Here is a 16230-nt window from a genome sequence, read left to right on the forward strand (position 1 = left end):
GTGCTAATACTGTACGTGGAGCTCTGGTCTGAGCCCCGGATGGGAGCCTACAGCTTCCCCAAAGCTTGCTATGTCATGGCAGCTGTGTGCTCTTTACGTCAGCCCACCCCCAAACCTTTGCCACTCCAACCTGAGCTCCATGGGTTGATAAATCTCAAACAACTTCAAATGGAAAATTAAATAGAAAGCCTCTTCCTCCCTTCTCCAGGCCCTGTGTAATCCGGAACATGAATCTTAACCAGCCTGTTTTACAAGCAGCTGCAGGGTCTCCCAAAGCAGGAAGCCAAGATATCTCGCCTTCATCGGTGCCCAATGGGATCACTGTGTTCTTGAATATTTTACTCTGTGGAACAGTTAAGATGCCCAAAGGCTACACCTTATAAAAACAGACATGTTCGTCACTGCCCACCCCTCAGCAATCACAGAAGCACAACTGAGTCACAGATCCCTGCTCCTTGAAGAGGCAACGGAACCTGCGTACCCTGTACTGATTCAGGAGGAAGCTCGTCCCTCCTCTGGCCCTGCCACGCCCACCTCTTCACAGAGAGCTGAGGGTAAGTCTGCCTGGAGATGAAATGCTTGTTTTTCCTTCTCCTCCCTACCACACCTCCAATGTGTCCCTTGGCAACAGGTTCTAATTCTGCAAGTCACTGAAGGAGAGAGAACAGAGAAACACTGTCACCAGCACAGGGTTTCCCTCTCGGCCACCTATAGTCCTCGCTCCCTGCAGGAGATCAGGTGACCGGGGCACGAAGCACAGTCGCATGAAGCAGGGGGTCTTTGCTGAAAGAGGGACTTTGGAACCTCTTCCCTGTTCCTCCCACTTTCATCTCAATCGTTGCCATTTTTCCTGTTCAGCCGAGTTAAGGGAACATGTTGACTGCGTCAAGGAAGGAAGGACAGCCTCAATGACATGAAATGGGTCATTTAACTTTAACGACAAGACACAACTTAAAATACAGACGACATGAAAAGACTGGACAATGCCAACTTGGAATGGGAATCCCACATAGCTTCCTTAGAAACCAACTAAACCATTGCCTCCTGCAATGCAACTTGATAAGTAGCCACAATTCTCTTTCCTTAATTTCTCATGCCCAACACCATGCTAGGAGCCCAGCAGATAGCCAGAATAAGATAAATGAGACCCCCTAACTATGTGGAGACAAAAGTAAATAACAAAACAAAAATAAGTAAACCGAGGGGCTTCCCTGGTGGCGGAATGGTTGAGAATCTGCCTGTCAATGCAGGGGACACGGGTTCGAGCCCTGGTCTGGGAAGATCCCACATGGCGTGGAGCAACTAGGCCCATGAGCCACAACTACTGAGCCTGCGCTTCTGGAGCCTGTGCTCCGCAACAAGAGAGGCCGCAACAGTGAGAGGCCCGCACACCGCGATGAAGAGCGGTCCCCGCTCGCTGCAACTAGAGAAAGCCCACGCACAGAAATGAAGACCCAACACAGCCAAAAATAAAATAAAATAAACAAAAAAATAATTAAAAAGAAAAAAATAAGTAACTTGAAAATACTGAGATGCTATGGAGAGCGTGTAATAGGGGGACTAACTGGTCTGGGCTCAGCAAGGACTGTATTAAATCAAGTACTAATTAAGAGCCTCAATACTCCTGCAGTTCAGTCGTTCATTGACAATGCAGAAAACCAACCGGCAACTTTTCTTTTCCCTCTTTAGAACACCTTTAAAATAGCAGCAATCTCTCAATGAGAGAAAGAGACAGAGTGAGAATGAACGAATGAATGAGGGTAGTTTTCTGTCATTGAAAAGGTTTCTGTCAAAACAAGAAATTGGCTTGGCCACAATCAGAGGCATGAGGCGTGAATGCCAGAACACAGAATAAGAAGTAAAAGGCTGTCAAAAAAAAAAAAAAAATCTGTAGCACTAGCCAATTTCTTGAAGGAAGACAAACTCTGAGGAGGAGAGGACATTGCAGAAGAGCTAAGAATGCTGTAAAGAAAGTCATCTGGAACAGCTAAAGCCACCGCAGCGCAAAGTCCGCGCACCGCAACAAAAAGTAGCCCCGGCTCTTTACAACAGCGCAAGTCCGCGCGCAGCAACGGAGACCCCAAGCAGCCAAAAATAAATAAATAAATAATTTGTTAAAAAAAAAAAAAGAAAGTCATCTGGCTATCACAGAATTAATACCAGAGATCCTTCGGTGGTGGGCAGCTCAGAGAGACGGGGCATGAAAACAGAGGTAACACTGGGAAAAATTTGTTAGACAAAACAGCAGGTGGGGAAGCAGAGTGAGATGAGAAAGGGGAATTAGCAGAATAAGCTCACTGGAAGGGCTTGAAGCTGAGTGAAAAGAATTCAAACCTGCTACAAAAACCACAACCCACCATTCACATGAAATGTCCAGAATGAGCTAGCCAGTCTGTAGAGACAGAAAGTCGATTACCAGTTGAGTAGGGCTGGGGTATGCGGGGAAACGAGGTGTGACTTCTAAGGGTACAGGGTTTCTTTTTGAAGTGGTAAAAATATTCTGAAATCAGACTGTGGTGATGGTTGCACAGTACTGAATAAACACAGTCCACTCAATGGTTTAAATGGGTGAATATTATGGTATGCAAATTATACCTCAATGAGACAATTCAAACAAAAAGGAAACAAAAACCCATAGAAGATCCTGATCCAAGTGAAAACTGAGGGAAGAGACTGCCTTCCTCGTGCTGACCGGCCCCTCACAGAGCCCACAACCCAGTCCTAGGCATCTCACAGATCTTCTGGGGCAATCGCCAAAATAAAACTGGATGAACCTGCAGAGCTTGGTTTTTCAAATTACACTTGAAAGAAATTGCAGGCGACTGGAGGAAACAAAGCTCAAATGTCACTGCATTTGGTTACATACATAAAACATAAAATATCCCTCAAAGATATGTGCATCACTTGGGCAACAGGGAGGGGCTGAGCTGTGCAGGAGAGCACTGGTGTCAGACAGCAGCACGGCCTCAGCACACAAGAGACCTGAACAGCTCACCCGAAAGACACCAGGCTGCAGACCGGGACACACAGGCGCCCAGGCCCTCCTGCAGAAATGCGAACGCACTCTGTCTGGGATGGTATGTAAAAACAAGGGCTCTTAAATTCCCTGGTTGATTCTGTCGTGAACATGGGACTAGAAACTACTGACCTAATCAGAAGCCTTACTTTTGATTTCCTTTGAGAAGGAAAGAAGTGTGCAAAGAATTCAATTAAATGTTGCTCAAGTCACCTAGTCAAGCAGCCTAAGGGTCAGGACTACGCTCTGTGTCTCCAGACTCTCAGCTCAGCACAAGCACACCTACTTTGTGGGTATGGGCATGGGTGTGTGTGGGCAGTTAGGTTTCCTTAGAAACTCCTGGCCTCCAAACAGTGGTCAGATGCCATTATAAGAAACTAAAGAACAAACACCCAGAAATACGTGGGAGATCAGTGACCTTGAGACTGAGCTGGGAAGACTTCTCAATATGCAGGGATTTCCTTGCCCTATGGTGTGTCCTATCCAGACCCGATCCCCATCAAGTAGAATTACTCAGTGAGGAGGGAAGATTTTTGTAACTTCACAGGCCAGACCTGATCTGGAAAATTTTTTACCAAATGAGCCCAGGGTTATAAAATAAACACCAAGGAACGTAAAAGCCAATGCTTCATCCTCTCAGCTGTCCATGGAGCCGGTGCTATCTGCAAAGGACAGGGCAGGCCCCGGAGGGCCGACCTTCACAAACCACGCATGCTAAAACCCTCTTAGGAAGTGCCTGGTGAACGTTCTGGCTGAAATGCATGGAGCCAGCACATGACCGAGGAGTGAGCTTCTTACCTATAATTCCACTGTCCTTGCTTTCCAGGGTGGAACTAGGGCTGCTAATGGTCTCACAGGGACTTTTGTTGGCTGCCGTCTTGCTGACACAGCTATTCAAGGTTGAGCAGGGGCTATCGGTGCTAGGAGACGCGGTACTGCTTGTAAGTGTGGAGCAAGGGCTGATGCCTTGGCTCAGAGCTGTGCACTGTAAGATGAAGGGAAGGAGGAGTTAGCGCAGCTACACATCCCTTTGTTTTTGATGCTAAAACAATGAAACTACAAACCGGAAAATGGAAAACAGTTTTGTTTTGTTTTGTTCTTCAAATCTAGGGATCTTAATATATACGGTCTTCCAACATTTAAAAGAGAAATCTCCTAGTTCTGTTCCCCCGACTTTGCCATCTTCTTTTTCCTTAAAAGGGCAGTCTTAGAAATAATTTAGTGGGAATGTGCATTTAGTAAAGCAGAAATAGCAAACAGGCAGACTTCCTTTCATTTAACGTCTGCAGAAGACAAATGGGTTCTTTGACCTCTGTGCGTTAAATCTGGGAATTCTGTTTTTGTCATGTTTCACAAGCACTGCAACCTGGTTCAATTCCTTAAGATTTATGGGCTCTGCGATCAGGGGAAGGAGACGGGTGGCCACTGCGATCTTAATCAATGCATGACACCCTCCCTGAGACCCTCGCAGGGGGCAGAGGCTCTGGCCCCTCGTTGCAATTCAGACGTACACTTCTCCTCTCAGATGTGGCAGGCTGCTGTTCCCTAGGAAGGGGAGTGCTCCTCCGTAGATGGACCATTTGATCTCATTTTATTTTGTCTCTCTATATAATCGCCTATAAATCTTTTCCTCACCCCACTGACCCTCCAAAATTTCAACGGATAAAAATGCACAGGAAAGCGTATACCAAAGCAGCCAGATGAGAAGAACGGTGCTATAAAGATAAAAGTAGTGTCATTACTAAGGAATTCTCTCAGCCGCTTTAATTCATTCCGCTACTCTTCTCCGGGTGGTGATCAGGTTAATGTGGACATTTTCGTAAATTCTACACCCTTCTGCTTCTCCTCACCGCCCCAACCTCAACTACAAAGATTCACAAACACACTGTTGAAATGAATTTCAACACGCAGCAGCCCAGACTCATTTGGCCCGAACAATGGCCTCCCCACTCAGGGAGGGGGGAAGACGGTCATGCCTTCATTCATCCTCTGAGCAGGTATGACATGCAGTGTCTTCCTCGGGCATTACCATGGTTTCGCTTTTTTCTTCAATGGTGATGTGTGTGGAGCTTGGAATCCCTTCTCCCAGTAAAAACCCCAGCCTTGTCAACAGTTCTTGAGCTGCTGGCGAACAGCTCGGTTCGTTATCAGCCTTTGCTTCTGGAACAAAGAAAGAAAACAATGAAAGACACCCCTCTCTGGAATTTCAGTATCGCATCTGGAGGAGTTGGCATTACAGCTGCCTGTCTGGTGCTTCTGCGTATCTTTATAAAACGCACAAAGTTTGACAATGCTGCCTGTCCGCCAGCAATACATTCTAATTAAGAGACTGTGACAGGTTAAGCAAACAGTAAAAGAGAAACACCAAGTGCAAAGGGTGAAATTGTTGACCTGAATCAGAAGACACGGTGTCATTTTCTGATGGCAATTCCTATTTCCATGTCATGAAGAATGGGTACTTCAGACACCAAAGGCAGAAAAAGGCCTACTCCTCTTACTCTTGAAGAGCACAGTGTGTCCAATGCCAACAGGAGGCTGAAATAAAGTAAAATCCAAGTGGCATGCTGCCAGAGCTATTAGATGCGGGGGCGGAGGGGGACTGAAATGCAAGCTCTCGTTTAACAAGAAAGAGGCATGACCACTTCAGTGGAAACTTCCTGTGCACACCTCCTAGGAGAGAAAGTCAAAACCAGGATTCCAACCCAAGGGTCAATCATCAGGGATCCATGTTGAAACAAAGATCTTAAGTCCCAGTGAACTGTGTCCCAAGAGACAGGACCCAGTAGCACACCCTGCTGTCCATGGGGAGATGCAGAAAAATGGGTTGTCTTCTCAGCACACTCCACAGTAAGGTTGGAAGCACGTTCCACCTGAAGGTCACAGGGCATGTTTGGATGCCCTAAGCCTGGTCATCTTGCTTGGTGCACTCAAGATAATTTTATTGTTGGACTTGACTTAAATGTTGAGCTGTAGATTAACCTTGTATCCAAAGCCTAAGGGAACTTAATTTTGGTGGACAAAATGATATTCACATCATTCTAACAGCTCTCTTACAGTTTTAAGTCAGCATCCATCAGGGAATGAAATAACGTATAAAGTTAACTGTGCCTACAAAAGTTAGAACTTAAGAACAACATACAACCCGTAATAGTCGTTCATCTTAATGTTTTGTTGTTTTTTGTTAATTGTCTAGGTACCTAGATCCATACATTCATGAACAATTTTCCCTGGATGTGGAAATCTACAGATAATAGGTAATAGGTCACAGAAAAATAAAATGAGGAAAGAACAAATTCGAGATATTACTTTTGAGCTACAACATCAATACCAAAGTTCAATGCTAACTTTGCCTTTTGTAAGGAACTACAGAAATCAACATAAGCAGAGCTGAGAAGACCATCTGTATTATACTCACCCACATTATCAGTTTTGCTAAGTCATGCTCCCAGGATGGCAGCTATAAGAGGAACTAGGCTGACTGTATCCTCAAGGAAGGAAAAGTACCCCACCCCTTGGCTTGCTCTCAAAAGCTCCCAATGTTTAGGGTGAGAAGAAGAGCTGTTTCCCAGCTTGGACAGTTTTCAGTTGCTCTAGAATACTGCAGAGATAAAATAACCAAGGCTTGATCCTTGTGGGTTAAAAGAGCCCTGATGTTTCTGGATCATTTGAGATAAACCCATAACACGAAGGAGCAGTGGCCCCAAACCAATGACAGGGGTAAGGGAGCCACCCCAGGGCAGGTCAACCACACCCTCAAAGCCACTCTACAGAAGGTCCCTTCCCACCAGAGATCTCCAACCACATTTTGGCTCTTAAGGTACGTGGGCACTGGGGAAAGGAAACCAGGAACCAAACCAAATCAACATGACCCAGGCACACCCAAGGGCTGGACCACTTCAGGACAGGATCAGTGCCGCCCTCCCTTGCCCTAAGGCTCAGGCAGGGCAGCTACTTTATCTTAGGTGTGACAGCTGGACCAGAGGGAGAGAACAGGATGCAGCTGGAAAGGGGAAGAAGTGGGTGAGGGGCCGGTACTCAGCACTTTCTCTACTCCACACCCCACTTTCTTTTCAAAACAATCTCTACACTGCTTCCCAATTGTGACCTGCCCCAGAATGTCTAGCTTCTGGTTCAACCTGAAACACTCTGGGGAGAGAGCCAAAAACTACTCCCAGTTGGCAGCTGCTGTCATGAAATTTACCCTGACTACAAACAGCGCCACAGCCAATGGCTCACTCTGAGACCGGCATCCTGTGTAGGTCCTGGGTGGGAGGGGGGCCGGAGGCAGCAGATTCACCCCAGATTGTCAAGGTTTTCATTAAGAAAATAATAATTTTATATACGCATATCATTGTATATATATATACACACACACACACACACACACACACACACGTGTGTGTGTGTGTATAAATTCAAAGACAACTAGTCATCTAAACTTCCCCCCTTCAGACAAGTTGGGGAGCAGTGGCCATTCCAGTCTCCTGAAGAGACAAGAGATGCCCAAATTCATCGCTAACTTGTTCTCTTAACTGTTCAATGTGGTCTTTGTCGCTACCAACGTTCCACAAATCTACCCAGGTTTGGGAGGAATGAACAGATGTTCTTTATTGCAGTTTTGGCATCCATTAAGCCACTACCATTTTCTTTCGTCCAGAAGCTTCCCAACTGTCTTTTCATATTACTCTTTCTACTAAAATGTCATCCTAGTGACCTTCCCCTCAGAAGTCGCCTTTGGTCTGAATTCCTTAACCCACGTCAAGCTGTCCGCATCTTTCCTTCCCTAATGCACAGAGTGTGTCTCGCTGAACTTTTCATTCTGGCAGAAGGACCCCTGGGTGAAGTGTGACAGTGCCATTTTGGGGGAGATGAGTTGCCTGGGAACACACACTGATACACTCGACTGTGAAATGGAAATGTATTTGTCCTTCCATAGTCAATTACCAAATACTGAGATCTGAACAGTCAGATAGGATTTTCTTTGAGCTAATGATTCCAGAATGACTCCCAAACCAAAATTCAATGGGATACTCTAGATAGTCTATTTTCATTTGTGTAGTTAATACTAAATCACTCGTCAATAATGGGTGTACCTTACCCCACAGCAGTGGGATAAGGGCTGGAGAGAAAGACCTCATCTCTTAGCAATGCTTTAACATCTCATAGATTTAAATATCCAAAGAACTTATGATGACTGTAGCTGGAGGTGAGAGAGTATCTGGCCTCACACTCCCTAGGAATCCGTTAGGTAAGTAGAGAGCGATATTCCTCCCAATAATGTTCTCATGAAATCCTCGCTATTACACCACTGTGGAATAATCACATGGAGAAAGGCAAAGGGAATTTCTTTGATCACTCCCTGCCTGGCTATTTTTACCTATTCACACCTGTTAGATCACATCTGGGGTGCCAACATCCAGGTACGGTCCACAAGGTGACTGGCTCCATCCTAACTTCAAACCTATTTGTCCCCTTAATAACCATCCCCTCACCCTCCCCCCCTACAGGCTCAGAGGAAAAGACTTCCCCACACTAAAGCTATTCTGGATCCCTTACAGCGTGAGCCTCTCTAAACCTCAATTTCCTCATCAGGGAAGTGGCCATCACCTACTTCTTAAAGATTGTGAAGCTCAAAACAAATGTGAGAAACATCTTATGAGCCGCATATCTTTGAGATAAAACACTGCACCAAAGTTGGTCATTATTTCTACCAATTTTAACACCAAGAGCCCACTTTCTCACTGTTACTTCATTTTCTGTTTTCATGGCTTCCTTTCTATATTAATGTGCATATATTTCTCTTTCCGGAAAAAAAATAGTTTTCTGTTTAGAATTTTTCTGCCTTAATTTAACTTTTTCTGAACTCACTATTCCTTCAAGACAACAAATCCCCTCCTGCTATCAAACTGTTCCAACTTGGCCCACACTTAACTGCTTTCATTTCCCATATAATCATTCTGCCTTCTTTAAAGCCAGATGCTATTAGAACCTTGGAAGTGCCTGGGGATTACCAGTGATAATGCCGTCAAGAGAAGCCTTTTCTCCACTCTCAGTCTCCTCAAACTCAACAGAGCGCTGGGCACTGTTGATGACGCTTGGCTATTCACTAGCATGTAACCGTGAACCACTGACTTAACGTCAGCTTCCAAGACAGTACTTCTGAATCAAGTCTGTTAAGTGAGACACAGCCTTGATTGATGTTAAATCCCTTCCTCTGCCTCTACCTGTCTAGGACCTGCTTCTTGCTAAAACCTCTTGCCTTCCTTGCCTTCTACTCCACAAACATTCTCCTGTTCCTTTCTGCTTACTCCTTCTCCTAAGGCATCGCCATTCCCTCCTCCTTCAATTTCCAAAAATACTATTTACGGAGGAGCATCTATCCATGAACCTGATCTGGTTCTGTCAATAACTGGTTTCTAGTCTGGAATACCAAAACGTAGTTATCATATAAGTTATCTTTAGGCTTTTCATCTCATGCATCCCATACTGAAATTGTTACCAAATCTTACCACTTCCTGTTTCAAAATGTTTCCTGAATTCGCCTTTTTCTCTTCAGTCACACTGACACTTTAAGTCCTCATCCTCTCCAGTCTAGATAACTATTAGTCTGTGAATCAATCTTCTCACCTATTTTTATTTTCTCCCTCTCTTTTCCTTCCTCTAAGCCAGTGGTTCTCAAATTTTTTTAGTATCAGAGCTCACCGTTAAAAATTAAGAACTCCAAAGAGCTTGGGCTTATATGGGTTATGTCTATTGATATTTAGCATGTTTGAAATTAAAACTAAGAATGTTAAAATCTATGTTAATCCATTTTAGGTTAATAAAAATTACACTAACAAATAATATTTTTAATAATAACCGTATTTTAATTTAAAAAGTTAAGAATGGCATTGTTTTACATTTTTGCAAATTCTTTTTAATGTCTGATTTAATAGAAGACAGTTGGATTCTAATGTCTACTTCTGCATTCAATCTGTTGTGATAGGTTCTACGGGTTGAAGCATGTGAAGAATTGTGGCTTTAGAGAGCAATGTATTGAATAGTTGGGAAAGGGAGGAACCTTTCCAGTTAATTACATATATTCTTCTTTGACACCTCCCCGATCTGACAAGTAGCAATTTCTTAAAGGTTAGTTCCAATGTTGATCTGAATCTGAATCAGTGAACTTTCTGTACTCTGTTACAGTAAAATCCAATGGTCTGTTTTATGCTTCAAATGGATTTTACCCATGCAAGATTTTGTAACATCAGCACTGGGTCATTTGGAAAATACTGGTTTTGCAGATCTTGCAAGTGTTGACACATTTTATTATACAACACCAAAATATCACATTCATTAACATCACCACAGATCTCAACAGAAAAGTCTTGGGAAGCCATCAAGCTCTTTGTGACAGATGCAAATTCCCCAAAACCTAATTTTCATTCGAAAGGTCAAATTGTATCATTGGCAACTAACCCCTGTCAGGATTTTTTGTTTGTTTGTTTTTTTAATTGAAGTGAGGTGTTCATTTTGTTCCTTTTCGAGGAAACATATGTCAAATACCCAATTCTGAATAACCCTGATTTGTCAGTTGTACTTTCAAGTAAAAATGATGTTCTTTTTTCTTTTTTAAAGAAAGGCTAGTTCAGCTTGCAATTCAAACAATTACACAGGTGCTTTTCCTTGAGACAACCATCATACTTCAGCACACAGTGGTCGTTGCTTTCTGCGGACTTCCCATTTCATCACACAGAATATTAAAAAGATGGGTATTCAAGGGTCAAGACTTAAAATTCATTATTTTTAGGGCTTCATCAAGGACATTTTTCAGTGAATTATTATTTCTGCTGCAAGTGGGTGTTGGTAAAAAAAAAAAAAAAACCACATGTAGCCCTAGAATAGCAGGAGCCCCTACTTTGACGTGTATTAAGGCATCAGAAGTCTTACCAACAATTGCCCTTGCACCATCACTGCAATTGTCAATGCAAAAGAAATGGAAATATCTTAGTGTTATTATGCAAAGAGTTGTGACTTCACAGACCCTCTGCAAGGGTCTTAGGGATGCCTAGAAGTCCATGTCCCACTCCTGTAGAACCTTTAAGTCTTCAATTGTACTAAATTCTCCCTTCTCATAAAAATAATAAATAAAACCATAGTCGCAGACTCCCTCCACCCTACTAACTGATCTCTCATCTTCCCTTACTTGCTCAGCTTCTTAGGCGTAAAAGAGAGGTGGTTTATCCTCACCAATTCCATTTCCTTATCACATACCTACAACTTAAACTCATTCACCTTCACAAGCCTCCTAAAACAGCCCTATTAGGCACAGTAACTTTCTTTTCATGCCCCATCTCCTCTTTTGATTTTCCTGTAAATTTCTGACCTTGGCAGATACTCTGCTCTCCAAGGAAGAAAGTGGCAACTGTCACATCAGACACTCAGAGGGGAAACCCATGGATACTGTGTGGTCTTGTGGGTTCTTCTACCCTTTTGCTGGTGCTTCTTCCACCTTATTCACAGCTCAAGAATAAAATACCAAAGGTTTTCAGGTCTCTTCTCTCAATGACCTTTTCCCTAGTGTAATGCACCTAATCTCATCACGTTCCCTCTAAGTAAAAGGCTGCTCAATTTACCTCCTGAGCTCTTTCTTAAGCCCCAGTTTGATTTTTCCAATTGCTCATTGGACACTTTTGCCTAGATGTGCCCAGACCTCAAACTCAACGTGCCTGAAACTGAACTCAAACCAAAATGGACAGGTCCCTCTCTCCTAGTGTCTGGTTAATGTAGTCTCAAAACCCTGATGTCATCATCTTTGTCTCTTATGGCTTCCAGATCCTTGCAATTCCTCAGGAATCTTCCTGTATCACTTTTTTCCTGATCCTGTTCTTTTTTTTTTTTTTTTTTTGCGGTACCCGGGCCTCTCACTACTGTGGCCTCTCCCGTTGTAGAGCACAGGCTCCGGACGCACAGGCTCAGCGGCCATGGCTCACGGGCCCAGCCGCTCCGCGGCATGTGGGATCTTCCCGGACCGGGGCACGAACCCGTGTCCCCTGCATCGGCAGGCGGACTCGCAACCACTGTGCCACCAGGGAAGTCCCTGTTCTAATTTGAGATCTTATTCTCTCACTTAACTACTGAAATCATTTTCTAACCATTCTCCCTGACTCTAGTCCCTTTCCTGCCCCACTCCATCCTATACTTCGCTGACAAGTGAATCAAGGCATAGTACTCCAAGCAAGTCTTTCCCGGCACAGCACCTCCATCTACACCCGACTGGTCACACAGCTGGGATTAGTCAACACTACTCCCCCACCCCTGTACTATAGTTACTCTGTGTATATAGGTCTTTAATCCCTGACCAGACTCTAAGGCTCCAAGAAAAAAGGACCTATGCTTGATAACCCATCTCAAATAGCATCCAACATAGTACTTTTCACAGCATAAGAATTTAATATTTATTCAAGGGAATGCAGAACGAATGGCTACTCTACCTCTAGTCTCTCCTCCACTACACACATACCAGGGATGTCCCCCTTCTGTACTTCCATCTAACTAAAACCTTATCCAACCATCGGTCAAGTGGTGCATCACCATGCTAAGAAGCTGAAAATTAAATTAGCAGGAGCAAGGTTACCTCTTGGGAAAGGAAGAGAAATGTGATCAGGAGGAAACACAGTCATGTTTTATTTCTTAAACTGAGTAGTGGGTAGACAGGTGCCATATTCTTTATGCCTGTTTCATTCTCTACATCTTTTTGAATGTTTAAAATAGTAATCAAAAACATAAGGCATCAATATTTACTTAAACATATATCTAAAAAAGATTCACTCCTCCCAGTAACATAGTTCTGCATTTAATTATTCTGCTGTTTCATATGTGTTAGTTTTACTTGCTAACCACACTGCTAGAAAAAAAAACGTTTCGTCGTATTTTGAGACTTCACCAAGCAATGACTCATAAGACTAAAACTTTCTCACCCCTCCCCATCAAAGCTTGCTCAAGTAGCTAATGATAGATTGAAGCAAACCTAAATGGACTATGGTTGCCCCTAATTCCAAGAAACATAGCTGTGAATCCTATTATAATCTAATAACCCTCCCTAATTTATCTAGTTTTCTATTTTCCCTTAAGGCAGAGGTATTGTTTTGTGGGTGACATTTTCCCCTTAAACAATATGTTGGTTTAGCAATAGGAAGCTCATTTGTGAAGAACTTACTCTATATGACACATAGCTTATTAGGATCATTTGACAGGAAAAAGGGGATTGTATTTTGTTTGAGGACCTCACTAAGTCACTCTTTTTGTCAGAGTAGAAAGTGCTGGCTTTTCCAAAATATTTTAAAATACTGAATAAAGTAGAATCTCTTTCCATAAAGATGTTTCCAGGTTAATGTAAACTTTAATAAACAGGTTCTTTGCTTATAATAAAAATGTTCATCTGCCCATATCATATATCCCACTACCCAGATGGCTAAAATAAGCCGATTACACATAAATACAACTGCTTATAAGTTAATGGATAAATTCAAAGTGCTCATTGGTTTTGTTTTACTTCGATTTAAATTTCAGAGAGCTAAGAGTCAAGAATTTATGGAGCAACACAACCATAAAGGGAGGCAGCTTAGTCTGGAAAGGGTATTTCAAACATCTAGGAATAACTTGATATTTCACGAGCCTATGGGAAATTTCAAAAGCATTTCATGAGGGGCTGTCGTCAAGAGTTTGTTGGTCTGGGGATTACTGAAATGCTATTATTGACAGAATCCAGAAAAGTGTCTTAGAGACTTTTTAAAAATGCCCAAAGGAAATATAGAAAGTATAAACCCAAATTTTAAATTAAAACTTAAGTAATGCTGCTACTATGAAACCCTAGAAATTAGGATTTAGTCCATCATGCATGCATCTGTACATGCTTGGGTTAATACTCAAACTCAATTAGTTTTAGTTTGCTCCAGCCTCGCCTTTAGATTCAGTGACCTGGACATAAAATTTGTACTTTAATATGGCAAACTTAATTAACCCCACTGAAATGTAAAGGATTCCATGGGGATTACAAAACACACCATCGTTTACTAATCATCAAGTTAAATTTTGTTAGGCAACCACCTCTTCATCAACCAACAGATAACTCTCCTGGGGCTTCCACCGGCTTCGTGGCTAGCCACAAAAGACCATGTGCCCACAAGCATGAACTACGCCGCCCCTTTCCCGACGCCCCAAAAAGGGGAAATGTATCCTGCTTCTTAATTCTAGGTGAAACTTCTGGAAACTCCTGGTGTGTATTCGCAGCCCGGGTATGTCATAATTTCAGTCCCCATGGAGACTGATGCTGAATCCAGGAGTTAGGGTCCCGAGAGTAAGCCCCTCTGTAAGCAGACTGCAGGCTACACCAACAATATCAATCACTCTGCTTGAATTTAGCTCAGCTGGCAGCCAAGCATAAGAACACCTCCTCCCCAAGAAAGCCAATTCTGCCTTGGGCAAGGGCAGAAAAGTTGACAGTGGGAACTATTTTATAACCTCTTTTCTTTGCGCAATAAAAATCCCAAATTTGTCCTCATTCTTACCCCGGGGGGAGCCCTAAACTCTAGACAGGATGTCAACAAGACTCCTGGCCACCGAGGAAGGCGTCACATAATGGAGTTCACACCAGCCAAATGGCAGGGGCGTAACCAACCAGGACTCCAAAGGCAGGTGGGGATGAGGGTAAGGGGGGGGGCAGGCTTATTCTGAAATGGGCAGACAGCTCAGTAAATTCAGATTATTGATACTCACTTCAGAGGAACAGCTTTTCACTTTCTTTTTGACACCCAGAATAGAAATGGGCGAGAAGATTGACCCACAGACACCTTGCACACGTGACACAACTAGGAGGGTCCTCATGTCTGCAGCGTTTCCGGCTATCCTGACCAGACAGCACTGTGGACCCTCGCCCCTCTACACCACCACACACCTGGTGCCCTGCCCCTCCTCAGCACAAATCCTAGTGGGAACCTCTTACCTAAACCAAACGGCTGGGTGCCTGGACAGAAGGAAAAAGGGTGGCATTTCTCATGCCAAGATGCAGGCAACAGCATCTCCTCCCTGCCCAGAATGCTCAGCTCCTGGTCCCATCTCGACCCCCGCCCACCCCAAACTCCTCTTCTTGATTTTCATCTCCTACCAACCCCTCACACTCGGCTCATTTTTAGCTTTATTTTCACCACCACCACTGCCACCCCACTCCATGTTCCCACCATGCCCTACACTTCGTACCCACTCCCTCCTATGCCTCAGCAGAAACATGAAATGCACATACAGTGGTAGAACATAAAGAAGCTATACCCCTCTCCACCCACAATTAGGGAGAGGAGGATGCCAGGTCTTCCAAGGTGGAAATATGGGTGAGTTTTCTCTTTCAGCATTACTACATAAACCTGTGTCCATACTGGGGGTACAACAGGCTTCTCTACATATGCCAGGATTCTTAACCATGTGTTTCTGCAGGAAAACAGGATGTAAGTTCAAAACACATAAATTAAAGACCTTAGAGTTGTGAGTTGTGGACACAACCCCCCCACCCCAGAGAAAGAAACAAACAGGTACATTCTGGAATCGATTAAAAAAAATAAAGAACTATTAATACATCTACGAAATGCTAGAGTATGTAACGTCTGTTCCACGTATTTCCAGATACAGGGAAAAAAGCAAAATATAAAGTGTCCTCATGAAAAGTTTCAATCAATTTGGATATTTTTTTGCCTCTACTTCAACATTCTCTGAAGAAAAATTTTTGATGTTTAAAAAAAAATAAGCAGCTTTCAAAAGCTACCAAATGCTTTTAAGAAAGCTAGTTATTATAAGCTTTGTCTAGCTACAGTTTCAGCTTTTCAGCCAAAGCCTGCTGTTGAATATTCTAAAACGATGGAGCACTAAAAAACAAAACAAAACAAAATCTTGGAAGCAGTCTACTGGTTCGCTTTTCATGTCCCCCCCGAACCAGGAAGGTCAAAATTGACAGGAAGTTAAGTCTCAACCTGTAAACAATGCATATGCACCCACTCAACTATTCCTACGCTGTGTACATAATCCCAAGAATTTACATTAACTAAACAGATCTCTGTAACTGCCCAAGGAAAACCACCTCCCAGATACATTCAGTTTAGCAAAGCATTCCTGCAAGAGGCACTCAAGTTTTCATTCAGAAGTGGAGTGTCATGGTGTAAAATCTTTAGGGGGGAAAATCATTGAAA

At 43.3% G+C, this 16230-nt stretch overlaps 1 protein-coding gene across 13 annotated transcripts in view; it reads right to left on the minus strand.

The window, feature by feature from the left end:
- The window catches only part of TANC1 (tetratricopeptide repeat, ankyrin repeat and coiled-coil containing 1), a 246172-nt gene that overhangs the window by 88728 nt on the left and 141214 nt on the right, over window positions 1-16230 (minus strand). For 10 of the 13 annotated variants that reach the window (XR_016393996.1, XR_016393997.1, XR_016393993.1 and 7 more), the window contains 2 exons: window positions 5046-5176; window positions 3815-4001 (listed from right to left, as the gene is read on the minus strand). Coding sequence is in view for 8 of the 13 variants with exons in the window: in XM_022569802.2 (XP_022425510.1) it covers window positions 3815-4001; window positions 5046-5176 (318 nt within the window). In the remaining 5 variants the exon portion in view is untranslated. The other 3 variants (XM_089916018.1, XM_089916019.1, XM_089916017.1) reach the window with 3 other exon arrangements.

The sequence above is a fragment of the Delphinapterus leucas genome, chromosome 8, assembly GCF_059928025.1.
Source record: "Delphinapterus leucas isolate spDelLeu-1000000601 "Yukka" chromosome 8, BTC_Dleu_Yukka2, whole genome shotgun sequence".
Classification (NCBI taxonomy): Eukaryota; Metazoa; Chordata; class Mammalia; order Artiodactyla; family Monodontidae; genus Delphinapterus; species Delphinapterus leucas.